A 27,821-nucleotide genomic window follows, 5' to 3' on the forward strand; every position below is an offset into this window, starting at 1 on the left:
ATCAGCTTGCTGGCAAGTTTGTCTAAGGCAGCCCAGGTTACCACTGGCCTCCTTTGCCACAGGGGCATGTTGCTGGCTCGTGTTCAGCTTGGTGTCCACTGGGATCCTCAGGTCCTTTTCTGCCAAGCTGCTTTCCAGCTGAGTGGCCCCCAGCATGTACTGGTGCATGGGGTTGTTCCTCAGGTGCAGGACTGTATCTCAGACTAATTTGCCTGATCTCAATGGCACAGAATTTCTGGGAGGAATAACCGCTGACTAGAGAGGCAGAGTTCAGACTGGACTTTGTAGTTTTTCAAGCAATATAGGATTTTTGTAAAGAAAAAAAAAAAGTATGTACATGAAAGTGTACTTAGTACAATGCCATATCATATGCTACACACAATTTAGGTCCTCGTTATAATTTTTAATCTATAATTAGGTGATAGACTACTCTGCATTTTCCCCTTAAAATACTGTTGTTTTTTTTTTTGACATGTGTAACCTTCACTTCATAAATACTGTTCCTTGGAAATTATTAGTCAGATACCTCCACATTATCCATGAATGCTTTTTGTCTTGAAGTCGTCTTGGACCCTGATTTTTGCCATGCAAATGTGCCTACTGTGCAGAGCAAGGATTTGAGTGAAAGGAGCTAGCAGGGTTTCTGGTAGAGGGAGCAACCTGTGGGAAGCAGAAGCAATGAGCTAGCTCAGGGCTACTTTCTCTTTATAGTATTACCACAAAAGCATAATCTGCACTTTTACTGGATCACAATGCAGGGTAGCCCACTGTTACTTTCAATTTCCTGTGCAGTGTGCGCAAAAAATATCTCTTCTTGCTCAGTATTAAAACTGTGCTACAGCAAATTACATGAAATAAATGCACATATATCTATACCTCATAGATACAGAAGAGATGAAGCATCTTGGTTTTTCTGGCTAGTAGACTCTTTTAAGAGTCATCCATTCTAGTTTAGTCACTTACTGCTCTATTTTGTCCCTCCTCAGAAACAAGATAAAACAACACCAGCCTGGTTTTATTTACTTCCTACTCATTCAGGAGTTAGTCCTAATTTTAGCAGGAGGGTTGAAACATCTTGAAGGAAATGTAAAAGTCACTTTGGCAGGAGAGCAGCCACTGCTCTATTAACAATCCTCTGTTTTTGGAATAAAAATCCCTCTTTTAATGAGTATCTTTGTATGTATATTTGTGAATGTGGTTGCTAATTTATAAAATTTTTTTATGTCATCCTTTATATTGAGATCTGTATATACAGACTCAATATATAAGCAGACTTAATTATTTTGTTATTGGCTTTGTTTAAGACAAAACACCTGGTAATTTGACCTTGTGGACAAGGATACATTTGATGTGATTATAATTGGAAGTAAATACAGGGTTATAAAGAGCAGCTTAAAAGAGAAGCCTGAAGTTATAAAAACTTCAAAAGCTTCCCTTCAGTAAGTGTGCCTCATTTTTTCCAGTTATTCGTTGTGAGCAGAAAGATTCCTACGTGCAGGAATATAGTCAGGACATATATAGTCAGTCAGCCTTTTCTTGGCGGGAGTAGTGAAGCAGTAAAAGTCATAGGGCTTCTCCTCTGCTTGGATCCTGGACGAGGAGAAATTCTAGCGTAGGAGTTGCCAGGGGAGATTAGCAAAAAAGTCGTTTCTTGGTCCCAGTCAGACTGGAAATGTGAAGCATGTGCCTCAAGTGAATAATACTGTTTGCTTGAGAATACTGTTTGCTTGAATGGCCTGCTGTGGAGTTCCTCTACATCAGAGGTAAGAACACTGAAGTGCCCAGTCAGTGTGCCCTATTAATTACATTTTCATTTGTTGTTTTACAAAGCAAAACTGTTCTGAAAGTACGGTAAATGACAGGCTCACTGTAACTAATAGCTTGACCCATAAAGTACTCAACATACAGTAATCAAACATTGGAACTTGAGCCTCTTTGGTACGCCATGAGTATTCTGGAGAATTATTATTTTTTTTTTCTTTTTTCTTTGAGTCTGGTTTTGGCCTGAAAACTCTGTTCTGGATTTAGAAACTCTTCACAGGTACATGCCATGACCAATGAGAAATTACAAAATTAATGGGTGGTATCTTACAAAGATTCTAGAGGTCTGTCCTCTTTCTCCTTTGTACATATTAATATTTAATATTTTTTTTTCTTTCAGATATAAATAGCAAAAATATATTTTATTTCTCCCTTGCAAGTAAGTCATTTTTTTGGTGGCTTAGTTTTACATATTCATCAGCAGCAAATAGTATAAGCAGAGGTGATTTATGTAGTGGCAAGAATGTGTAGGAAAGGAATGTTTGGCACAGCTGCATCCTCCTGCCAAATGTTTTTGGCATTATGGTAGTTTCTGTAATAAATGTCTTTTCTACAGATTTATATTGCCCTTCATTGCCAGGTGATCAAAAGGGTTCATCCTGGCTTTAAGAGGCTCTAGATGTTTTAATTATACTTCTTTTTACAAATCGTTCATTTAATCTGACTTTGTGCAATGCTGTATAATTTGCTGTTATTAATGAGACTTTTTTATAAATTGCTCTTTAAATACTGACCATTCTTGAATTCCAAGAGAATAACATTTTACTTCAGGGTAATGTTCCAAGTATTTTTTGAGGAGCTGGCATCTCAGCAAGCGTATTTGCATTGGCCTGACTACCCAGACTGTCCTTCTCAGCAGTTGTATGGCAGCAGCTGAATGTGAATTTGCAGCAAAATAACTGCGTTTGTGGGTAAGTAAGATGAGGTAGATATGGTAGGAATGAGTTTCTAAAAAAAGGCACGAGTGTAGTCTAGGAAGAAAATGCTTTTGAAAGAGTTTGGTTTTTCATTTTATGGGGAAGACGGAGCCTGGTTTTAATCATGTCTTTCATATGCCCTCAAATCAACACGCACAGATGTGTTATTTGCAGATGTGAGGGCGTGTTACAAGTTAGTTGTATTTCATGTTGTAACTCTGTTCCTCTCAAGAATACCCATATTCAATGAAACAAATGTACCTGCTTAAAAATTCTGTCTCAAGTATCTTCTACTTGCTATCGAGTAAGGGTGCTAGCATATATAAGGTCTTTGCTCTGATCTTGTGTAGATAGATGCTTTTAAAGTAGACAAACCAACCGAAACAAGTAACCTTCTTATTGTTTGTGATGTAAGAATTGAAAAGTAACAGGAAAAATAATTGCTTTTAATTGCAATGATGAAAGCACTGCAAGGGGTGACCTGTCTTGTAGCTGCTGGAGCTTAAACAATTAGTTACATTCAGAAATGAGTGCAGTGTTAGAATAGGGGTATGTGCACCAGCCGTGACATAGTTGTGATAGATCTAGGTAATGATGAGATGTATTCGACACTAGTGGTATTCTGGTGGGTTTACAGGTTTATGGAGAACATGTTGCAGTCGCACTGGCTACTAACAAAAGCCTTCTCAGCGGCGGCACAAAAGAATAAACGCGCCATTTGTAAATGCCCAAGTGGTGGTGAATACACAGGAGCCCAGGTGGCATTGGAGGGAGGGGATTTTCTTAAATGCCTTTGTTTCCCTTCAATTTTACCAATTCCTCCTGCTGTCTTCAAGTTTAATTTCCATCTTTGGCGAAAGATACAACAAATCTACTTGTATCTGTGCTGTTACCTCAGTCAGTGACTGGGATAATAATCAGGACTGTAATTCAGCTTAAAGGATCTGTAGGTCTGCACACTGATAATGCTGTGCTGTAAAATGTTTATCCATGGTGGCAGACTAAGCTCACTATTACTGAAAGCTCCAGCTTCTGGTGGATGTTGCTGCTTTAGTTGTAAATACCTGCTGATAGGTTCCAGCTTGCTGGCTGTCTTTTAAAACTCCATGTCTCTTGATGCCTGGTACCTCCTGTAAAAAAAACCAAACCAAAACAAAACAAAAACAACCCCCCCTCCCAAAACCACCAAAAAACCGAAAACAAACAAACAAAACCGAAAAACCCACAACTGTTTCCTAAGTAACTTGTTACTCTTTTCAAGAAGTGTGTAATGCCACCTCTCACTTAAAATACAGTAACGTAGAATGTGTTCATAGAAACTAATTTCTTAGGGCTATCTTCAGCTTGTAAAGAGATAGAAGAAGATGAGAGCAGGAGCTTGACTTAACTGCATATATGTGTTTTTCTTTCCCACCCATCTTCCTTCCATCTCCCGTTCTTCTTTCCCTTTTCCCCTTATTAATTATACATCTAACTGAGGGAAATTGGGCTCCACAGCATAAAGCTAGTGTTTGAAAGTGTTCTCTTCTCCTTCCCCCATGTTGTCCGCATGGCTAGGAGACATGAAGATAAGCTTTGCTATAGCATCATAATATTACTTTGATTTATTTTTGTTAGTGTTAATGCTTTGATCTTTTCCTGAAATTGGCCAAAATTATTTTTATAGTACTCATTCTTCTTTTTCTCTCCCTGTTTGCTCATTGCTACTTACTTTACAGTTAGAAATTTGGGTATGGCTTTTGTAAGTGCATAACAGTTAAAATACAGGGGCTGATTTACTGTGAAACAGCTTGTACTGCTAAGTCATGTTGGCATGTCCATCATTCAGTTATTCTCTGATTAAGGATATACTTTTAAGGCTTTATTATCTTTATTTCAGTAATATATGACATGTTGTACCACATTTCTCTGCGTTTCACCACCAAGTATGAGGATAACATTTTGCATCTGATCATGGTTTTATGAAATCAGTGAGCCTGTAGCTGTAAACGAAGTCAATTCAGGTTCTTAATTTAACATTTAACATCCGTTACTGGTGTTCGTTCCGAAATGTGATAAACTTGAGCTGGTGAATTATGTGGCCGTATTCTCTTACTATCTCTCCTGATTTACTTTAGAAATCACTGTAACCTGTATTTCAGTAGAGAGCATTTATAAAGGTGTCTGAAAGCGAAGCTATACCGAGAACTATGATGGCATAGCTTTACCACAAGAATATGCCATGTGGTATAAATCTGACTGGTTCTTTTTGTGATAGTGTGTTTATAAATCATACAACAAGCAATCTGTCTAGACTGGTAACATGTGACTGGTAACATTTTGCTGCTAATGCTAAGGAAATAGGGGTCACTTATGAAAATAGAACAGTTTGTGGCCGTGTTTCTTTTAAATGCCTGTGTTAAGCCTGCAGATTTAGAACACATTGTTACTTCACTAATACGCAGGAAGTTACAGTACAAAAATCCCTTGCTGACCTTCTTAAATTAATCCCTCCAGCATTAGTTATTTCCTTATTTTCAGTGGGAAGACAGCAGAGTTTAAATGTATACAGCACGTTTAACTGGCAAGATTGGCACTCATAAAAAATTCATTGCAGTCTAAAGTAGAATCAAGTCATCTTAATACAAAGGAAAGGTATTTCTGCTTTGGGGTACTGCTGTGGGTATTTGCCGTATGTACGTATGTGTAACTGCTGAGAAAGCTGCTGCTCAGTAAGATACTAGCTCTAGAGTTAACCCTCTGGAGTTTTTGCTGCTGTTTGAAGCCAGGCTTTCAGATCTTGGGAATTCTGTCTTAATTTTGTTTTAGGAAGGCTATTTACTTTCCTCAACCATTTTCTAACCTATTTGTCTCTATAGAAATCCTTTGAAGTGGTATATAAATGCACATACTCTCTGGACTTAAATATAACTTTGCCATTTTTTTTTCCTCAATCTTACAAGTCTAACTGCTTGCATTGCCTCCCTGGTAATGTTCAAAGATAACCATTTTAATCTGACCTGTAACTGGTACTGTGATATGTTTCAAGCAGAAAAATATATCAAAGCACTGAACAAGGGTTAAGATGTTTTAAAAAACTTATTTCAGTTTGCTTTTTTCATTGCCATTGGGTCTCATGCTTCGGTCCAACAAAATTTCAAATTCAAATGAGGAAATTAGATCTGCATAAGCATTTCATGTTGCAATCAGTGCATTTCTTTGTGGCAAGACAAAAGTCTGTGGCTTTTATTTATGTTGTGAATGGTAATCTCATGGTCTGTGAGTATAAGCAGAGCTTGAAAATTTCCTATCTTAGTGGATAGTGAGTAGGAAGCTTTCAAAAGACATGCCTTTTGTTTCTGCAGAATGTAAGCTTCTGTAAGTATAGAATACGTTCCCAGTTAAATTGAGTATTTGTCACTTCACAGGAAAACTATGAAGATAGCTTATCCACAGCAAGACAGTTTCTTGTTGAGTGGTATTTTTCTTGGAACGAACATTTCTAGTGGTCATTTAAAAAATTAAAAAACATAGTGAAATGTCATGTGCACGTATGTATTACTTTTAAATAGTTCTACAGATTGAAGACAAGGTGGTGAAATTCAGAATCACCTTGTATTGGCCAACTTTGTATTGATACATACCAAGGTACTGCAGGCTTTAGTGCGCCGAAGCTGTGTTGTTACTGCTGGAACAGAGACTTTTTTTCTTTTTATTTAGTTTTGCATGGTGCCCAATATAATGCAAAATGCATACTTGCCAAAGCAGTCCTAAAGCTTTAGCTGCTTTGGCAATATAAATAATAATTCTTGCTCGTTGTACAATAACTTTGTGTATGACCTATAAACAGAGCTCTGCACTTTTTTTTGCTGTACTTTCCAATATTGCAAATGAGCTAAATCCCAAATGAAATGGCAGAATTATTTTGAAAACCACTTTTAAATCAACAGCAAAATACCAACTTCTTTCTCTGTAAAAATATACTCACATAAACAGTCTTTAAAACTCAATTTTAAAGTTTCCATGGAGACCTAAGCTGCAGAAGTTGGCTGTTATCATAAAACATGAATGTTTCTGAGAAAATAGCATTTTCATGCACTTTGTGGAATTCAAGTTCAACTCTACTATTCTTAGCTTCTTCAGACAGCCTTTTATGCTGTCTGATAAAAAAGGTGCATAGCTGAGGATTGCACAAGTGTTTCAAATAGTCACAGTGAAAAGTCTAAGTGTTTGTAGGTTCAGCCTGGATAGCTGGCACATAAAAAAATAAAGCATTCTCCAGACACGGCTCTTCAGAAATGCGCTCTTGAGTTTGGCGACATCCTGGACTGTGTCAACAAGAGCATAGCTAGTTGCCGAAGGGAAGTGATCATCCTCTGCTCAGTGTTGGCTAGACCATGCCAGTTCGGGGTTCTCCAGAACAAGATCAATGTTAATGAACTGAAATGAGTTTAGCAGAAAGCCTCACATCAGTTGCCGGCAGGAGCTCCTGCCCTGGGAGGCCAGGCTGAGGCCGTGGGGTTTGCTCAGGATGTAGAAGTAGTGGATTCGTGAGGAGCTGAGTCATTTGCCTGTACCTACAAGAAGATCGCTAACATCCATGATGCATGGTGGGATAATGAGAGACCAGGGATATAAATTGAATCAAGAGAAGGTCCATCTGGATATAAAGGAAAAACTGAGGACAATCAGACACTGGAATGGATTTTCCAAAGTGGCTGCGTGGCCTTCGTAACTGAAGGTTTTCAACATCCAACTGGCTACAGTTCTGAGCAAGCTAATCTGACCTGAGAGCTGACCCTGCTTTGAGCAGAAGGTTGGACTTGGAGATCTTTTGAGGTCCCTTGAATGTGAATGACTCTGATGCTGTGAATGATCGATGCAGATTTTCTACAAGGCGAATACTGGTGCAATAAAGATTTAATTAGTCATTATTGAGTTGGATCTTATCCCACATATTCCTAGTTATTTTCCAGATGCATTTTGAAAAACTGTGGATCATATAGAGCAGGGGTAAACCATGTTTAGCCTCTGGGATAAGCAGAAGAGGTGGATACAGCTGAGAAAAAAGTAGTTGCACTTTGGAAATTTTGTTTCTGATTTGAACGTTATAGGGCATCCGGATTCAAATATCTGGCTAGCTGGGGCAGAGGGTGAGAGGATGAAGATAAATATATGTAATGCTGCTGATTTATTTTCTTTTCCTATCTTCCACATCTCTTACTGCAGAAACATGATTGTTACATCTCCTTTGAGGCTGTATCTTGGAGAAAATTATCCAAAGCATGGAAAGTTTGGTTTTTCATAAAGTTCCCATGCATGAATTGCCACATTTGCTCAGAGATTATCCATAATGGATGTGCTATCAAATAGGAATGTTTCAACAAGTTATTTCTCTTTCAGTGGAGTCTTATGCCCTCTTCTATTCTGAAATAGAAGAAATAAAAATTCTCTGCATCTCCCTGCTCGCGGTACTAGTACTTATATCAGCTGCAGCATTTAACACCCCACAGTAGATTGCAAAACAGAATTCCAAAAATGAAATTTGTGCTACTGGAACTTCCAAAACTCTTAGAAGACTGTAAAAATCAGTGTACTCTACTGAGATATTTTGATAGAGTTAATGTCCCCTTGGATCATCTTCCTATCTGTAAAAAAGAATATTGGTTGAATACGAGCATGGCAATGTTAACATTTGTTTAGCAAGAATCAATATCAACATACTTACACATCTAATTTCAGTTCTAGGATAAATGGTTTTTATTGCTTGTGTTTGTGTACTAGGATATACAATATAATTCTTCCAAATCACAGTCTTCTATTTTGTATTGAGTTTTTAGTAATTTTTAAGATGATTAAATAAATTGCTGCCCTTCACTATTCTCTCCCTTTTTAAAATTGATACGACTGGGACTTTTAGAAAGAAGTTATTTAATTCTTTTGTATCTTGAGGAAGGATGCATCTGGAAATAAGATGAAAATGAGATCTACTTTTCTATAGTGTTGTTCAACATATCTGTCATATTTGTTTTCTTACAGTGAAAGATTTTTTTTAAGACTGAACAGAAATGGTTTGCCAAAATGTCCAGAAAAGCCTGAAAGACACTGTTCTCTCTTTGTGGTGAGTTCTTCCTGTTCTCAATCTTTGCTGTGCTGAGTATTGAAAGTAGAAGTTGGATTAAATTGTTATTCTGTGGTTTGTTCAGAACTGCTCCCTAAGCTTTTACATTGTTATGAACATCAACTGTAAAGGCTCGTTGAAGTGCATTGCTGAACTCCCAAGTTCAATGTTTTCTGGCACTATGTGGACACTCATCTAAACTTCCACATGGGTGTATGTACTAGTCTTTCTCCCTGCAATAAGGACCAGTTAGTTTTTCTCTTTGTGCATTTTACGCCCAAAAGATTGTTTGTGCAGCACTCTGTACTTTCAGAATATTAGGAATTGCACGAATGCCTCATTGCTGTTCAAGGCACACAGTGAGTCTCTTGTATCCTCACACTGATTTTGCTGCATTACAGCTTCTTGTAGTCCGTGATATTTTAGGACAGTCATTTTGAGTGCATGACCACCAATTTCAGGTGTTAAAGGGATAGTTTCTCAATGCTGTATAAATGAATTCGCTGTTCATTTATCATTTTCACTGGCAGTGAAAGCAGTGTGAAAAGATCTCTTTAAGTGTCACATTTTAATCAGGAGTCAGAAATAATGCGGTTCTGATCTTGCGCAGGATTTGGGGAGCAGTGAACTCAGGAAGGACATCTATATCACCGTGCACATTATCCGAATAGGTAGGTATGCTCGTCTGTGAGTAGGAGTCTTACCTTTGTTAGGCATATGACAGTACGTAAAATAAAACTGCTTTTGGTCAGTTTTGGGACTTGTTAGATTGGCTAGGCTTTTGAATACACTTTTGGAAAAGGAAATGCCTAGGTTTTGATGGAAAAATTGCTTTGGATTTCTCAGCGTTGTTTTCTGTTATTTTTCAAGTGTACTAGTAACTGAGTTTAGATGCAGGATGTTTTGTTACTATCACAAAGCAAAATTGTCAAAAATGAACTGTCTTAAAATGATGGAGATGTCATTAGGGAGTCCATTCTTGTTCTAAATAGAGTTATTTCCAGCATCCTTTGACAGAAAAACTTGTCTGGAAATTTAATGTACCTAATTAGTATATAATAGCTGATGTGTATCTGAAATTGTTCAGATGAATTTTGTCATCTCTTGGATTCCTTTAAAAAGGAGGAAAGGAAAAGAAATGAAGAAAGTCTCATAATAATTTTAATCCCTGATGCTATAGACAGATATCAAGTCCTCTAGAACAAAGCAGAAGAGAGAAGTGTACGTTTGTGCTAGGTATTTATTTTAGGAAGCTATCCTCTGGGCGGTACTGATATGAAACAATAATCTTTGGGTCTGCTTCTGACCTCTTAGATATATTGTTTTCTTTGTAAACTGTCTCTGTAGTTGCATCAGTACAGAACTAAATATAACTTTTCTTCCTTTTTCTGAAAGATATTTTGGTTTGAAATATAGTTGCTCTTAACTTGGGCTGAGTTCAGAAACAACTTGTTACAAACTAAATGCTATTTTTCAACTTTGAGGGATAATTTTTCCTTGCATTTTCATGCTAGTTTAGTGTTTCATCAGAATATTAAAATACTGCATTTTGTATTTATTGTCAAGGACTGGGAAAAGGTATGGTAAACTCTGATGTAATGCAAGTATATTTTGTAAGAGTAAATGCTTTAAAGAAGAATAAAGAGTAGAATGTTTCCTATTGTATAGTTTTCAGATATATTCTCAGTCAAGTTTATAAATGAACCACTGAAATACTAAAGAGCTAAAATAAGATTTATATGCTGCATGATGTGAAAATGAACAATTACTCTTCTAGCTGCTATGATGCATAGGGATATTTGGAGGAGGCATTGCCCTGCAGCGACTGCAACCATAGGCTTTTCTTGTCAGAAATTAAGACCTGGTGGGAAAGATGCATAGCTGCCAGTGCACAATTGAATAAAATGGTTAGAAAGAGGGCAGTTTCAAATGCCAGGAGCACAGCGAGAAGATTGATCAATTGTATTTAAATCAAATAGAAAAGGCTTAGAAAAATACTTTGTTTCAAATTTGTTTTCCTTGGCTGCCTTCTTTCTTTCCTTATCATAAATTGTTCTTTTGCCCTTGGTCATCTTTCCTCCCAGTGTTTCATCTCTACTTGATTTTTCTGCAGCTGGTCTATTATCCCCTTGCTAGCCAGTTGCTTATTTGGAAGCATCATTTGATTACTAAATTGTAATGGCTCAATCACAACACCTTTCATAAGTCAACAATCACAACAAAATCCTACTGGGTAGCAAATGTTGAACTCTGTCGTGTCTAAATTTGATGGTGCCATGAGTGCGCTGTCACTGGGTATCAGAAAGTGTTTGTTGAGTGAAGGTCGTGAGAGGATGAGTGGTACCTCCAGTCTGAGACCTTTCAAGATCACCACATCTTTAGTGGTTATTTGTTATCCTAACGTAGTATAAAGATGGACCAGATTGCATTGAGTACACTTGGCGTCGCCTACTCAGACCTGTCACCATATACTGAGCTGGATTGCTTTCTGCCTCTCTTCTGTGGTTTTGAGAGACAGTTCCATGGATTATGTAACAAATATGGATTTTGTTTGGCAGGACGAATGGGAGCTGGAGAAAAGAAAAATGCCTGCAACGTACAATATAGACGGCCCTTTGGCTGCGCAGTCCTCAGTATTGCAGATTTGCTGGCAGGAGATTCAAAGGATGACCTCGTCTTAAAAGTATACATGTAAGGAATGCTTTTTTCTTAATGTTTAGAAGTATCTTAGAGTCAGTTTGCATCAGAAGTAGTGGTGTTAAATGCAGTGTGAGTAAATAACTGAGGCACCTTTCTGTTCAAAAAAAGTGTAGTAGCAGCTAATTTCTTTTTTTTTTTTTTTTTTTGTCACAGTTTGGAAATTTTGGCTAGTTCTCAGATGCATTTATGAAATGAGATGATATTAAAGATAAAGGTTCTGTCCTTTTAGATCTTTGTATATGTTTCAGCATTTTTCACATCTTTATAAGAGCTTCTAGAGCTCTCTTTTTATGGCAACAAGAAGTGCTTTTAGGACTTGGTTAAACATCTTGTGCTGCCTAGGCAGCTAGTGGAAGTACTTTGTATCTACAGAAAAAAGCGGGCAGAGTATCATTTTGTGAAATGATGCAATTATATAATAAGAATAACAAAGGTGCAAAAGGCAGTTAATGCTGGAGAATGAAAAATTAAAAATAGATTTTAAGATGAATCATTGTTTAAAGAGTGAATTTTGGCTGATAGTAATTGGAAGTTCAATTTTCTAGTTGTAGCAACACAGTGCGTGTAATTTCCTGCTTATCTTGGACATTACAGTAAGAACTGTTTTGTGGAGTGGTGTAGTCTAAGTATATAAACCTGGGACACACATTGTCTTGCACATGAGGAAGTTCTGCCCCCCCATGCCTCTTGAAGGCATGGAGGTCTTCCAGGCAGCCTTTCTTCTCTCCTCTGTACCCTTCAGTGCTGAATTAGAGCTGCTGGAATCAGTGCTGGAGAAAAGCAATTTAATGTGACAGTGGACATGTGGGCTGGCTCTTATTTAGACTCCCAGGATGTTAAATTCAATTCACTGTTGGTTAACAAATTATGAGATTATCTGCCTATTACATTCTATTTTTTTTATCTTGCCTGTTTGTTTTAAAAGAAGAAAAACGATGGAAGAGGAAATGTCACTCAAAACAAGATTTGATGCTAAGACTAACTCCAGTTTAAACCATGAAAACTGATAATTAGAACATGGTCAGGTTTTCCTTATGGAGAAGTAGCTATTTTCTAAATGTATACTGAAATGTAATTTGCTTTCACTGACTACCTCCTGAAGATCGCATTCTGTTTTAAATAACTTTGAAGTGTACAGCACAGATTTTTCTATCTGCTAAGACCAGCTCTGAGTCCTGTGTCTCCTCTGGAGCGTCACAAGATAGATTTCTGTGTGGTTTAGCACTGAAGGATAGATCTGTACAGATGATGAACTCGGTCACGGCTGAGTTCCCGAGCATAATTGCTCCTATCTTTCTCCCACCCTTTGCCACATGAAGCAGGTATTTCCATAGTGACTTTTTCAAATGGTAAGAGCACTTTCACCCTTTCCATTGAGACAGACAGTTTCATAGGGCTTTATTAGCTCCTATTGTGTTATTTAATGAACAAAAGATTTGTTTAGAGATATATGGTGAAGCTGATTGGAAAAACTTGTGTTCCTGTTTCAGAGTTAAGAAGGTTGTCATTTTTCTAGGTGCAACACAGAAAGTGACTGGTATCAGATCCATGAAAATATCATTAAAAAGCTGAATGCACGTTACAACTTGACAGGCTCCAATGCAGGTAAGTTGACACATTTCTGTTTGTATTCTTAGGGTTTTCTTAGTTTGCAAATGAAGTGGCTGTATTTTAGAAGGAGTAACGTCTATGAAATAAGTATTTTTTTCACACAGAGAGAAATACCCGTATTAGGTGAAAATGGATGATATTGCTGTTCATGTGCACATTTAGAAAAAAAGTCACTGAATTTTCTTCAAGGAGCTATGTGATGTTATTCTGTGCTGAGAAGCCACAGTTTGTGATGGAGTTCTGTTCACATGTGGGGTTGGTCAAATTATTGATGGATATTTCTACTTCACATGTTCATCAGGAATATAAAATTTGCCATTGACATTGTACACTAGTTAAACTTAAAAAAAAAATAAAAGGGGAGCTGTCAGTGTGCTCTGCATTCCTACTGACCAGCTGAACAAGATGCAGAGTTGATATTTAAGAACCCACCAACAGTCCTCCATAGTTGGCTCTATATAATGATGATAGTTACAGTGAGAAAGTCAGGGCTGAGACTTAAGAAATGGGAGACAACTAGAGTTTGTTTTTGTGCGATCGTGGTTTGACTCATAGGAGATGTTGGATTTGCTTTTTTTTGTTTTTTTGTTTTTTTTTTTTAAATACCAACTTGTTAACTTTTTCTCAATGCTGTCATCCAGGGATGCTCTCAAACTTGAAATGGACATTTATGAGTCTATTGTCCTTGTATTCAAATATTGGTTTGTCCCTGTGAAATGTTAATTAGTTGAACTATGACTATAGAAAAATCTCATATGTGAACTTGTTTTCCAGGTTATACTGTAGTTGCACTCCATTTCATGTAGTAGACTTCATGCTCCTTTAACTTGATTTCAAGCATAATGATTATCTTGAAAATGTGTGTTCAACAATCTTTAGTGGATAACCAAGAAGCACATAAAAGCTTGTTACTTATCAAGACTGAAGTTACATATTTAATCATTTCTAATACTGTTAATTTCTCATATGGAGTCTAGACACATATATACAAATATTTAAGGTGTAGAATATCATGCATCTTATTGGACAGTAAATATAAAAGTCATGTAGTGAAAACACAAGAGCACATTGCTGAGTAAATTAATGTTGGGCTGCTTAAATATGTTAACAATATTAATGACAAACAACCTATTATTGATTATTCTGCCTGTCCATGCAATACCTGCTTATTCTGTGATACATCACTTATCCTATTCCATCTCATGAAATAAGACTTCACAGTTAAATACCAAGTTGTCCTAGGAGACATTGGGTAAATTTGAATACTCTTAATTATGTGAATATTCAACATGAAAGACATGTGGGACATGAATTTTTTTTTTTCCAGTTTACAAGGGGCTGGAAATTAAAGTTAGCAAACTGAGGATCAGTTACATTTTGAAAAGTGTTATCAGGGGAAGCAGGCAGAGAGAAGGGTAGCACAGAATTCCAGTAGTGCATGTGAAGGCTGAGGGGGAAAGAAGAAGTGAGCAGTAATGCCACTTTGAGTACTGAGCAACTATAAGCTAAACTATGAACGGTTATTACATCACACGCAAAATTTGTTCCTCTGTGATTGCTTAGCAGCCTGAAAAAGCACTTGCAAGGCTTTAGCAAGTTAACATATGTTCAGATACTTCTGCTGACACCTCATGGAAAATATTGTTGTTACACTAGTTTGTATTTTTCCTTTGCTGTCTTTTTCTGTAATAGTATTGAATGGCTGGTTCTGAAGCCTCAGTAGCCTTGTCTGCCACCTTACTGTTGTCAAAAAAGGAGATAATCTTGTGTTACAGAAGTCATGGGTCTTTTCTGTCTCTTAGGAACCATTGTGGGTATAAGCCAAATATAGGAAAACTTGAATTTTTGGTTTATATTGCACTTGCCCTTTTCAAATCACATTAAAAAGACTTAAGAATGGAAACACAATAAACAAACAATAGCAAGAGTGTTTAAAACTATTATCTATCCTCTAGGCTTCTTCCCTCTTCAGATTTTGTCCTGTACAGTTTATTTCATCTCAGGAGGTTTTCACACAAAGTCTTCAGTTTCCACAAATTGTTATGTCCCACTGCTGAAATAGTTTATCAGATAATTCATAATAAAAATTCTCCCAGTCTTTTGGGGAAAACTGTAAAGGAACTCAAAATGTACTGTGTGTCTTGCGTGCAGAACGTGTATTGCCAGACTATAGCATTTGTCTTTAGCATCCAAACCCCCACTCCTCAAAAAAGTACTTTTTCTACTTCAGCTTATGAAAATTCTTAACTACAGAATCCTCCTGCATGTTGCTCTCAGATTGTATCTAAAAAAGATCAAATAAAGGCAAATGACCATCACTTCGTAATACATCCCAGAAAGGAACAGGGGACAGATGCTCATCCCCTTTTCTTTTCTTAGGAATGGAAGGACACTCGGTGTCATGGATAATTTAGCATTATTTGCTGGAGTGGAAACTGGAATGTGTTTTCTGCATGAATTTCCAGCATAATGAAGACTAGAGGTAGTGGATCAAATTCCCATTCACCACTAGTCTCTGTAGCTGGTGTCAGGTATCGGCCTACTGGAAGACACCTGGTTGCTTGTGTAGGAGATCAAACCATTAATGCAAAGAGCAGATTTTACAGCCTTCGCTGCATTTAGTAGCATTGTCATTTCTTATATTTATTTTGTAGTATTTGTAGGATAAGTACTATTAGATGTAGATGATTTCTTAGTTACTAAGCAAAACAGCTTTCAGTAATATCTGGACTGGAGCTGGCTGTAAAAACTATTTTTTCCTATAATATTTTTTTCTTAGAATTGGAAGCTAGTTACTTTGTTTTAAAATGCAAAAATCTATGGAAAAAAAATAATATTCCCACATAGAGATCGCACCTAATTACATCAGTCTTGTGCATTTCTATTCCCTTATCTGTAGTACCAGAGATCAGTGAAGCGTATACTACAGATACAAAACCCAGTTACTGGCTTATCTCAGACCATACAAAATCATCCTTTATCCCCTTATAGTATATTTTAGACAGTGAAGTGTACTCAAAGTCATCGCTTTCGTATCAAAGCCTGGGCTTCTGTCACACGTCAAAATCTTTTAGTAGGGTTTGCAGTGTGGGTCTAGTTGCGGATCTTATTCTTTGAGTGTGACAGAAACTTACTCTGGACCTTTCTTGGCACTAAAATAAGCAAATAGCATTGAATGTGGGCTACTTTTCTCTTTAATAAAGCAGGCACTAATGCACAAAGTGCCTTGTAAACTGTTATTGATCATATAAATAGCTGCTTCATTTGCCCACAGAGTTACTGCGAACCTGTTAAAACGGTTTGAAGTGCATTTAAGGACAAGGGACAAGAGAAAAAGGACAAATCTGATTGTCATTAAACATAGTTTTGAACAAAAATAAAGAAAAATCAGAGAATGCTGCTCAAATTGTAGCTACTTATGCAGAGTCATGGATTTCTTTTTTTCTTCTGATTTTTAGTGTGAATTTATCATGTACAACTTTGTATTCTTGCCTGTGACACTGTCTTATAGAATCATAGAATCACAGAATGGTTAGGGTTGGAAGGGACCTTCAAAGGTCATCTAGTCCAACCCCCCTGCAAGGAGCAGGGACATCCCCAACTAGATCAGGTTGCTCAGAGCGTCATCCAGCCTGGCCTTAGACTTTCAAAATTGAAATGTAGTTTTTTTAGAAGAGTACATGATGGTGGAAGGAATGTCTAGTAATTGGAGCAGTCCTTTTGGTCTCTGATGGTACAGGGTTCTTGTCCACAAAAATTACCCACTTATGACTGTGAGCAAGTTACACAGTTATATAATGATGATTCTTACTTAAATGCCATCAGCATCTTCAGAGTACTTCCTTAGGCACAAGATCTTCCTCTAGGCACCTAAAGAGAAGGGAGCTTTCTTTTCTGCCACTGCTTGAAGTTGAGAACAGGTGTGTAGCGGGGCGCACCCAGGACACGTGTACTGTCAGGATATAGATGGTGTAGATTTAGCTTCCCGAGCACTAGGCTGAAAAAGAATTGCTGGAGACGATTGCTGCGACTCTTGTGCCCATGCTATCTCAGTGAATATGTAAATATTCCCTGAGTTTACCATATAAATTATTTACTCTGGTGTTTGAGACATTCTTCAAAGACAGAAAATGTCTTGGTTCAGTCTCTGATTTGGAAAAGGATTTTCAGTCTGTCTCGCATGTCCCAGATGAGCATGCTAATCACTTGGCTTCTCAGACTACCCTGCAGCAACTATTCAACTTCGTATACAATCAGAAAATATTCATTGTACCGTGGGGAAAGTGAAAGTGGCTCTGAAGTCTGCCAAATAGCTAATGATTTTCCTAAGTGTAATCTGTATTCATGTCCTCTTAGAAAATCCTAGAGAGGAGAGATTTAAACCTTGTTCTTGTTACATGTGAATATTCTCCCCAGTGAGTTATCTTACAAAAAACAAGTTAAAATTGTTGAAAAATGCACTACAGCTTCCTCTTTCCTCACCCTCCTTTGAGAAGAAAGACTGGATAGCTTAGTTTTAGTCTAGATCCAAATCCAGTCTTTAGAGTCTTGCGTGGGTTGCACAAAAATAGCAAAAGTAGTGGGAAGGTCTGTTCTGTGCCATTATCTTGGAAAGCTCTGATGACCTAGACAGGAGCGACGTAACCTAATTGCACGTTTACTGGACGCAGTGTGGTGTGTTCTGTGGTAGCAATGCCAAACCTACATTGCAACTCCACTGGAACTCTGTTAATTACGCATTAACTTTAATTGATAGGAGCCCTTAAGCTTTAGAGGAAACATACTCAAAATGGTGAGATTTCTCTTGCCACTCTTGGCTCAAGCATGATTTCTTCCTTGTTTTGGTTTTAATATGATGGCAGTGTTAATTTTTAAGCTGTTGCTTAGGGAGTCAAAAGACAGCTCTTGAAAAATTTACATAAATCATACCCTCTTGCATGCAGTTTAGGTCATAAAAAGAAGAAAATCAGAAATTACTATATGGTATCTAGTAGCAGGCAGGAATATGAATTTTTAAATATTGTGGAGGCAAGACCTGAATTGGGAGACTTTTTTGAGACAAATCCAGGTTGTGATTTGATTTGTAAAAGATTGTCCTAAGTCTGTCAGCCAGAAACTGTTAATTTCTTTAAAAGAGGAAGATACACAAGTAGGTTTTTCAAATAAACAGTTTACTGTCTGTAATAAATTCAAACTTATTTCCATGTATGCGTGCAGAATCTGCAGGCAGAAGGTCATCCACAGTGATGCTGCCTAACAAAAGGAGGCTGATCAATACATGGGCAAAACTGCATAACGCACTGACTGAAGCATGGATGACTCGAAGCCCGTATTGTTGACAGATTTGCCAAGAATTCCATGTTGAAGAAAAGATCTCTGGTGTTTGTCTGTTCTCAGCTGGGCTCACAGATGTCTCAGTGCTGCTCTGAAATTTATTTTGTATCTACACATCGCTAACATTTAAACAGCAAGCGCTTTTGTTTAATTGTTCTAGTTCTGTGACAATTTATTAATCTGTCAGTTTTAATCTTTGTTGCATTTTGTGACAAGGAGGTTGTCTGTATTTCATTTTGATGTGTTTAAGAATTAGTTGTCACTGAAGGCTGCTATTTGAAATACATTTAAAATAAGAATAGTGCTCATATGTGCTTCACTAAGTACACAATGAATTAAGGCATTCCTTTTTGTTTTCAACAAATGCTAAAGCTGAAAGATTAAATATAGAGAGAATTTTGCACATAAACTGTTGCTGAAGATCATTTGTCCCCAAATGACAACTTTGACATACAAAAAGCCAGTTTTAGAGTAGATTTTTAGACAAGGATTTGTGGAACTTTACTTTTTCAAGTACTTTTTACAAAGTGGATAATATAGTTCAGCAATCTAATGTTAAACCCTTTTCCCAAATTCAGGAGTAACTGAATCTTTAAAATATGTAGCCTAGTCTAGCATGTAATATTAATTATGGTAGTTTTGGGAAAAGATATTGATCCTTAAAGGTGGCAGACTTATAGACCAGTCATATGTCATTTTGTACCTTTTTACAGCAGCTCAAGCTTGCATTGTCTGTGAAAGTTCTGGTGTTACCAGAAGGACTTCAAAAATCAAGTTCGAGGCATATTTTTGGTGTAGTTATCTGTAAGTGTCCTTCATATAGCATGACTTGTCACCTATGCTGGCGATGAGGGCTCTAATGAAGTTAAATTCATACTGTGCTCTTGGGTGTTGCTAAAAGACTTGGTTTTAGAGAAGAATGAAAAATGTGCCATTGTGATACAGACAGGAACATCTTATATCCAGTAGAAGCTAGTGACTTCCTGTTCTTCTCAGTACGGTGATTATGCGTGTGATTGAAATGGCACCTGGTTTAAACCCTGAAACTCCTAGCTAAGGCTACTTCATGAGAACAGCTGGCTCGTATTTCCGTCTTGGAGTTGGGTTGTGTCTTAGCAGTGAGGTTTTAATAAGCCTTTTCAATTCTGCTTGTTATTATTAAATAGTGTTGTTGACTTCTATTACTTTTATCTACTGAAAGAATAAAAACTCCTAAGAATGCTTCAAGTGATAAGTTGTGGAACATACATGCATGATTTTAGCTCCTTCTAGGGTTATATGTACAAGTTAATTACAAATGTTACCTAGGCTTTTATGGCAGTGGGGATTTGTTTTTTAACACTTTCTTTAGGTCCCAGTTAAACGTTGCCTGTTTCTTTATTTGAAATAAGGCACAAAATTGGAATGCAATTAGCTGAATTTCTAATACAATGGTCTGAAAGCTGCTTGCATGGGAGAGCTACGCTTTATCGAGGAGAAAATAACAGGTGTTTCCCTGGAACCTTTTGTCTGTTATTTGTACTAGAAGCAATATAAATAACTTGTAATTGTAAAATCGTGTATTTTGTGCACTGCTTAATATTCTACTTAACAAAACAGTAGGTGAAAATGTTACTTGAAAAATTTTTGAGCAACATGATTGGCCTTCGCAGTGTAACAATGTAGTGTGGAAATGGGCATTGACATGCTGTGTGCATTGTCAATAGAAAAGGGCATCAATGGGCACACTAAGGTAAGAATTGGAGAAATTATTGCTGAGATCTTTATTGTCTGTATAAGGAGGTTAGACTAGATGCTTATAATTGTCACTTAGCCTTCTGGTCTTTTAACCTTCTTCCTATGATGATTCTGGCACAAAATACTTGAGACTCTGCCATCTCCCCTGTAAAGAAATTTCAAGCCAGTTTTTCTTGTGATAGTATAATGCAATTTACATTTGAGTGTTTATGTTCTATGTGAAGAATAAAAATCTGCCAACTTTCCACATTTGAGGGCATTTCTGACAAAAGCCTTAGGTACAAGAGCTCATTTAATTCATGAGCTGCAAGAAAGTTGTCAAAGTTTCGCAAAAGCTATTATTCTTGCATTTTTTTTATTGAGCTAAAACCCAGATTTTAAGACTGAGGAAAAGAGAAAGAGTTTGGAGTTTCCTTTGCTAATTCAAAGTAATTACAATTGGGTCTTTAACAAGGTTGGTGAGGATTTAATCTACCTCTCTGTTTTTTCTCTGTGTTCCTAAGCTGTAATTTGTGGGAGTTACTAAAGAGATTTTTCTGTGACCAAATTGTGCAAGGTTTATACAATTCTTTTTCTCAGATCACATTGAATCAATAAATCATTTATTTGCCAATAACAATGTGGAAATCTATGGGTTTTATCTTTGCAGTGGTAATTTAGACACTTTAAATACCGCCAGAAATGGGAACACCTGTATGCTGTCAGAATACTTTTAATACCCTTTGGCAGCTTTATTTGGATAGACGCCTTATTTTATTACCTTTCTTAAAGCAGTGCTGAATAGCATTCTGTCCGAGTGTTTTGTGGGGTTTTTTGTTTGTTTTTTTTCTTTTTTCCTGTCAGCTTCCTGAGCAGCTGCTAGGCATTTTCTTCTTAATATGATCTAGGATTGTCTGCCACCAGTAGATAGAAGCTGAATGTAAATGCTTTCCCCTCCCCCTAGAAGCTCAAATGCAAATAAGCGGTCTGGAAGCATAATGAACAGTTGCCTTTTGTCATAACTAAATGCAGAAATCAATAATGCAGTATAAAAGCTGTTTTAAGGTGAAATGAGAGATCTAAAAAAAAAAAAATCTGGTGTCTTTATTCAGCAACATTGTTAATTTTCTGTATTCTCTTTCATCTGAATGATAAAAATAATCTATGGTGAACTATGGTACGAATTAGTTGTGAGAAGTTCCATGTGCTTGCAAAAGAAATAATAGCAGGTCTGTTTGCAGTACCACACAGAATGTTGTAGTAGTATTTTCAAAACTGGAGTAAATAAATAATAATAACTAACATAAGAGGTTTTAATTAGCACTAGGGATGTAACTGAAATTTTTTCTGAGGGGCCAAAGCTACCCTATGTACCTAATTAAAGAGAATGTGCCAGTCCTTCAGAGACTGGATAATAATTTTCATTGTTACATTTTAACTACTGACGTCTGAGAAATGGAAAATTTATAGTTATGAAGTTTTGGATACATTCTAGGTCTCATAGATGATGTAATGATCAAATAAACGGCAGCCAGATGCAGTATGTGGTGGCATGTTGCAGTTTTCTGTTTTGCTTTGTCCGTGCACAGCTGTTCCAGCAGGAATGCTCTAATATTTTCTAAAGCTGATAATTGTATTGTCTAGTGCGTGAAATGAGGTGAGAAAGAACTGATGTTGACATAGATCATCAGAGTGGAGTAAATGAAATCTAGAAGATATTTGTTATATGACAGAAAAGGTATTCATGTTTCCATAGGAGAAATGTTAATGAATTTGCTTTCTATCTCTGTATACAAAAATAATACCTGTGCGTTCTTTTGATTGCTTTCCTTTTCCTTGAGTGTCTTCTCCATCTCTTCCAGACTGGCTGATGACCAAATTCTTTGGAAACTGGCTCCACCTTGACCCTGTCTCATTACAGTCTGGCGATTAAACCTTCCTTTCTGGCAGCAATAACATTTCCTTTCCATGCCCTCCTTTCTTCTCCATAGAGATAGGTTTAATAACTTCTAAATTGAGTTCAATGGCTTTCTGGCCATTACAGTATGCAAAATTCTGGTCACATTTTGGTGAGGAAGATGGTGTCTTTCACCTAGTCGGTTCGTCTTCATTCCACTGTGTTTTGCAGTGGATCTGAAGGAGTCGTCCTTCACTTCAGTTGAATGTGCAACCTTCTGAAAATATGAACTGTTCTGTCATGTATCAGTATGTTTTAAATGACATTAATTAACTCTGGTAGTCAGGTAACTTGATTTATAATAAGGATATAAACTTTAATCCCTTGTAATATGTGAATTATTCTATTTTTTTCAAAGTACTCCATGACTTTTATTTCAGATGCATGGTTCCTTAGTTGTAGTGGGTGTCTAGTTTCTTTGGCAAATATATTGTATTTTTATAGACCCAGAAATATGAAATTGCTGTGGCTTGTAAGTGGCCACAGGCTTTGTGTTTAGCTGACAACACAATCCTGATTACCTGGCTTTGGCTGGCTGGAGTTGTCTTAGCCTGCCTGGAGATTTATTCTGACTTGTAAAAGCATTCATCTAATGACAAAATAATAAATTATATCTACTTTGTTTTAGCTCTTGCTTAGCTTTGTACAATTGTGTGGTGTAACCCCCTTTGGTATATATGTTTTGTATTTAATAGATAGTTACAACATGTATTTATTACTCTGTGTAGAGTTAGCCATCTATAACCCTAGAACTACAGGGAAACATAGAAGAGTAAAGGTGTGTGGCCATAACTGAGGCCTTGAAAGTACTGGCATGGGATGATACTAGAGGCCCCAGACCTATGAACGACTCAGTAGTGGCCAATTACTGGTCATCAAATGGTGACCTTGAGAGCAGAATAAAACCAGATGTAGGAGAAACAAAGCAACAAAGAACAAATATGTGACCTACGTAAGACACAACCTATATGAGGAATGACGACGTAATGCAGACTTGCAGACCAGTGAAGAAATAACAGGGTGTAGATCACGTTAACAAACATTAAAATTACTCCAGGAGGAGCTTAGAGAGAGAAGAAGAAGAAACAGGCAACAATCCCACTTCCAATGGCAAAGGACTTGGGATGCTGATAACGCGGTCACCATATACCACCTTCCCAGGTTGAAACAATTGACCTTAAGACCCTAGAGGGGCAGTGGAAGGATGAGCAAGGGGTAGATACTGGAAAGATTCTGTGTATATATGTCATTTTGACAGTATTTTGTTTGGAGTATGTTAGTATCTTTGTAAATAGACTAATAACAACTCCTTGGTTAGACTGTTAACTTTCATGAGAACTAAAAATAATTTCCTGGCTTTTCATATACAGTGTGTTCCTTTTGCCTGTCACAAGATCCTGAATGTAACAAATCAGTGGGAATTCAAGCAACCTAATACGTAACTTGGGTATCAGACCTCAGTAGAGGTTCGCATCTTCTGATTTTAGGTCCGTAACTAGGCCCCCCAGCATTTCCTTGGAAAATTAGTGGAGCTTTGAGAGAGGAATTGGAACCCTTAACTGGGGATTGCCGTCTTTTCATTGATTATATAAAGTCCTTATGCTCTTAACTTCAGCATTTTTGCCAGATTTATCAGATCATCTGCTTCCCTTCTTGTGAATTCCCTTTTCATTTGGCAGCTGGATCCTCAGTGACAAGACTGTTAACTTTGAAACCTTGTTTTTTGGAATTCCTTCAGACTTCCTTCCCTGTGCATCTTTACTGTTTCCATTCTAGTTTAGTGTCACTCTTTCCTGTTGTATTGAACTGTTTACACTGTGTATTTTTTTTAAGTCACTTTGCTGTCTTTAAGCCAATGTTATTCATTATTCTGAAGAGTTGGGGGATGTATACCACTTATGTTCTGAAGATATGTTTAAACTATAGGTAAAATGACTAAACCGTGTTTTAAGTCTGTTCCCAGAGAGATTTTCTTGATGCTTTTGGATATAAAAGGATGACTTTTCATATTCTGACAGTGAATGCTGTGAAATGCAGAGCTCTAACACCTTTCTCGCCTTCCATGAGCAAATACTTAAAATCCTTGACAGGCAGCTTATTTCTCCAGTTAAATCTATTTTGCCATTGATGAGGTTTTTTTACATTTATCTGATTTTTGAACTAAATAAAATTCTTGAAGGCAATCTGTGAAACTTGTACACAAAGAAAACTGTAGTACTAATTAGATTTGAGGTCTTCAACTTTTTGTTTAGAAAACACAATAACTTTACTCAACACCAGGCGGTGTACAATGTCTGGTTTAACACCGTTGTGGTTGATGTGATCTGTAGAAATGGCAAATGTTTTTTTTTAGTTTCCAAGGAAACAGTGCAATAGGGGCCTATAGAGGTATGAGTATACGTATGTATGTGTAACAGTTTCTTAAAACAGAAAAGAAACAAGATTAGATGTGGGCTAGATGTCACTACTTCCTAAAAGTTAACTGGATAACTAGAGAGCAAATTCTCATTACCGAAATAATTAATGTCCATGGCATTAGATACAGTCCTTAAAATGGAATAGACTTCACTGGATGTTGTTCCTTATAAGATTTGTTTATGTACTCATTTGGAGATGTGCAAGTGAGCTATTTTTCATAAGAGAATGGAAGTGTGGGCAGAGTATTGCATTCTCTGGAGTTGCCAAAATAATAAAATGTAAGTGTAGGTAAGAGGAAAAAGATAAAAGTTGTCATGCTAATTAGATCTCTGATCTCTTTCATGCAATAGCCTGGACTGGCAGTACTTAGTACGTGTTTTTCAAGCTCTAACTTAAGAACCGTCAAACTTCAAGTAAATTTATTTGTTTAAATAGTAACATAGAATCATAGAATAGTTAGAGTTGGAAGGGACCTTCAACGGTCATCTAGTCCAACCCCCCTGCAAGAAGCAGGGACATCCCTGACTACATCAGGTTGCTCAGAGCCTCATCCAGCCTGGCCTTGAACGATTCCAGGGATGGGGCATCCACCACCTCTCTGGGCAACCTGTTCCAGTGCTCTACAACTCTCATTGTAAAAAAATTTTTTCTCATATCTAATCTAAACCTACCTCCTTCTAATTTAAACCCATTACCCCTTGTTCTATCACAACAGGCCCTACTGAACAGCTTCTCCCCATCTTTCCTGTAGGCCCCCTTGAGGTATTGGAAGACCGCTATAAGGTCTCCCCGGAGCCTCCTCTTCTCCAGGCTGAACAGCCCCAGCTCTCTCAGCCTGTCCTCATAGGAGAGGTGCTCCAGCCCTCTGATCATCTTTGTGGCCCTCCTCTGGACCCTTTCCAACTGGTCCATGTCCTTCTTGTGTTGGGGACTCCAGAACTGGACGCAGTACTCCAGGTGGGGTCTCACCAGGGCAGAGTAGAGGGGCAGAATCACCTCCCTCGACCTGCTGGCCACGCTCCTCTTGATGCAGCCCAGGATGCGGTTGGCCTTCTGGGCCACAAGGGCGCATTGCCCACTCATGTTGAACCTCTCGTCTACCAACACTCCCAGGTCTTTCTCCTCAGGGCTGCTCTCGATCCAATCCCCGCCCAGCCTGTATTTGTGCTTGGGATTGCCACGACCCAGATGCAGGACCTTGCACTTGGCCTGGTTGAACTTCATGAGGTTGGCACGGGCCCACCTCTCCAGCCTGTCAAGGTCCCTCTGGATGGCATCCCTCCCTTCCAGCATGTCAACAGCACCACACAGCTTGGTGTCATCAGCGAACTTGCTGAGGGTGCACTCTATCCCACTGTCCATGTCGCCGACAAAGATGTTGAACAGGGCCGGGCCCAACACGGACCCCTAAGGGACGCCACTGGTGACCGGTCTCCACATGGACATTGAGCCGTTGACCACCACTCTCTGAGTGCGGCCATCCAGCGAACTCCTTATCCACCGAGTGGTCCATCCATCGAACCCATGCCTCTCTAGTTTAGAGAGAAGGATGTTGTGTGGCACAGTGTCAAATGCCTTGCACAAGTCCAGGTAGATGATATCCGTTGCCCGTCCCTTGTCCACCGATGCTGTTACCCCGTCATAAAAGGCCACCAAATTGGTTGTCGGGGAAATTTCTTACAAAGCTCAAAGGACCAATGACCTTGTTGTTCAGTCTATGTGTACATGTTATTTACTTAAACTTAATCTAAAGTTAATTATAACTCTTCTGACTTGTCTATTTATCTCCAGTTGTTCAGTGTATATGAAGAGTTTGCTCTTATCTTCTCCTTGATCTGTATGTTGACACATAATATGCTGCAGTAATGATGAAGGTCAGGAAAGATTAATCTTTCCAAGCTGTATCATCCTGACGTTTGCCTCTGATTATATTTGAAATCACCAAAAGGCATGCCTATTGTTAATCTCAGCTGTAATGTAGTACATTGTTTACAATTTATTTGTGTAGTGCAGATATAGTAGAGGAAGTTATTCTTCCTTGGTTCTAGACGAATAAATATTGGAAAATTATTATATGGCCCCCTTTGTATTTTACATGTCTTCTAGCAAACATAGGAAGGAGTATGATTGGTTAAATCTGAATATTGAAAAAAAAAGTTGTAATTTCCATCATTATGAAATTACTGTGCCTAAGTAAAAAAATATTGATTGTGGTATATTGGTTTGTTAGAGTTTTTTTCTTCAGGTTTTGGATTAATAAATTGTATAACTTTGTATCAAGTTAGGTGATGCATTGTAATGAGATTTCCATGTTTTTCCCGTAGATAGGGACCATTGTGTTTGCACCTTTTCTTGCATACCAATGAAGACAGCATTGTGTTGAAGGAAGTGAAAAAAATGAAATAGTAGCAAATATTACTGATTGACACTTCTCTGAATTGACATTTTTCTAACTTGTTTTCCTTTCAAGGACTCAGTCCATCACTACTGAGATAATTTTGATCTGACATGTCATCATAGTTCAGTTACATATCAGTAACAATTTACTAATGCTTTTTCATGAGTAGTTGTTTTCAAGTCTTTATTGATTTCTGTATCTTGGTACCTTTCTCAAATGGTTGGCTTGGTATTATTGAACTTCCTCTGAATTTTCTGAGTTCTCAGGAATGCATATATATACTTGCAGGTATATATAATTTTTAAGAAGTAGTCATGACCATGATCTATTTGAATACCTTATTTCTCCTTGTTTTTCCTCTTCATTTTCAGGTCTGGCAGTTTCTCTTCAGTTGCTTCATGGAGACATAGAACAAATTAGGAGAGAGTATACATCCATGTTTACCCATGGAGTATCCATAACAAGGAAACTAGGTTTTTCCAATATTATAATGCCTGGTAAGTTAAAAAGAAAAAACTCTCAATAAGCAGTAGAAGAAAGAACTAATGAGAAATTACTTAGTTTTTAGCTGCTTTCCAAATAAATACTGTGTTCTAAAAATTCTTGAACTTTTCCAGAGACTTTTATTTTAGTTTTTGTGGGGTTTTTTTTTCAGATAGAAGAAAACTCTGTCCCCGTGCCCCCATTGCATTATACACTGTATAGTTACTATGTTAATGTCAAACGGGCTGTCCTGGTTCTGGCCAGGATAGAGTTAATATTTACCTGAGCTGGGTGGAGAACTGAAGCTGGTAGCCCCTATGGCTGGGATAGTTAACTAATTAGCTAACAGCTGGGGTTAATTTACCC

General features: G+C 37.6%; 1 protein-coding gene across 4 annotated transcripts in view; it reads left to right on the plus strand.

Annotated features, from left to right (window-relative positions):
• The window catches only part of DOCK4 (dedicator of cytokinesis 4), a 253,451-nt gene that overhangs the window by 113,255 nt on the left and 112,375 nt on the right, over positions 1-27,821 (plus strand). For all 4 annotated transcript variants that reach the window (XM_086747731.1, XM_086747749.1, XM_086747741.1 and 1 more), the window contains exons 9-13: positions 8,757-8,838; positions 9,449-9,509; positions 11,397-11,529; positions 13,055-13,143; positions 27,344-27,469. In XM_086747731.1, the coding sequence (XP_086603857.1) occupies positions 8,757-8,838; positions 9,449-9,509; positions 11,397-11,529; positions 13,055-13,143; positions 27,344-27,469 (491 nt within the window). The remainder of the gene's footprint in view (positions 1-8,756; positions 8,839-9,448; positions 9,510-11,396; positions 11,530-13,054; positions 13,144-27,343; positions 27,470-27,821) is intronic.

This window comes from Chlamydotis macqueenii, chromosome 1 (genome assembly GCF_036417535.1).
Source record: "Chlamydotis macqueenii isolate bChlMac1 chromosome 1, bChlMac1.mat, whole genome shotgun sequence".
NCBI classification, from domain to species: domain Eukaryota; kingdom Metazoa; phylum Chordata; class Aves; order Otidiformes; family Otididae; genus Chlamydotis; species Chlamydotis macqueenii.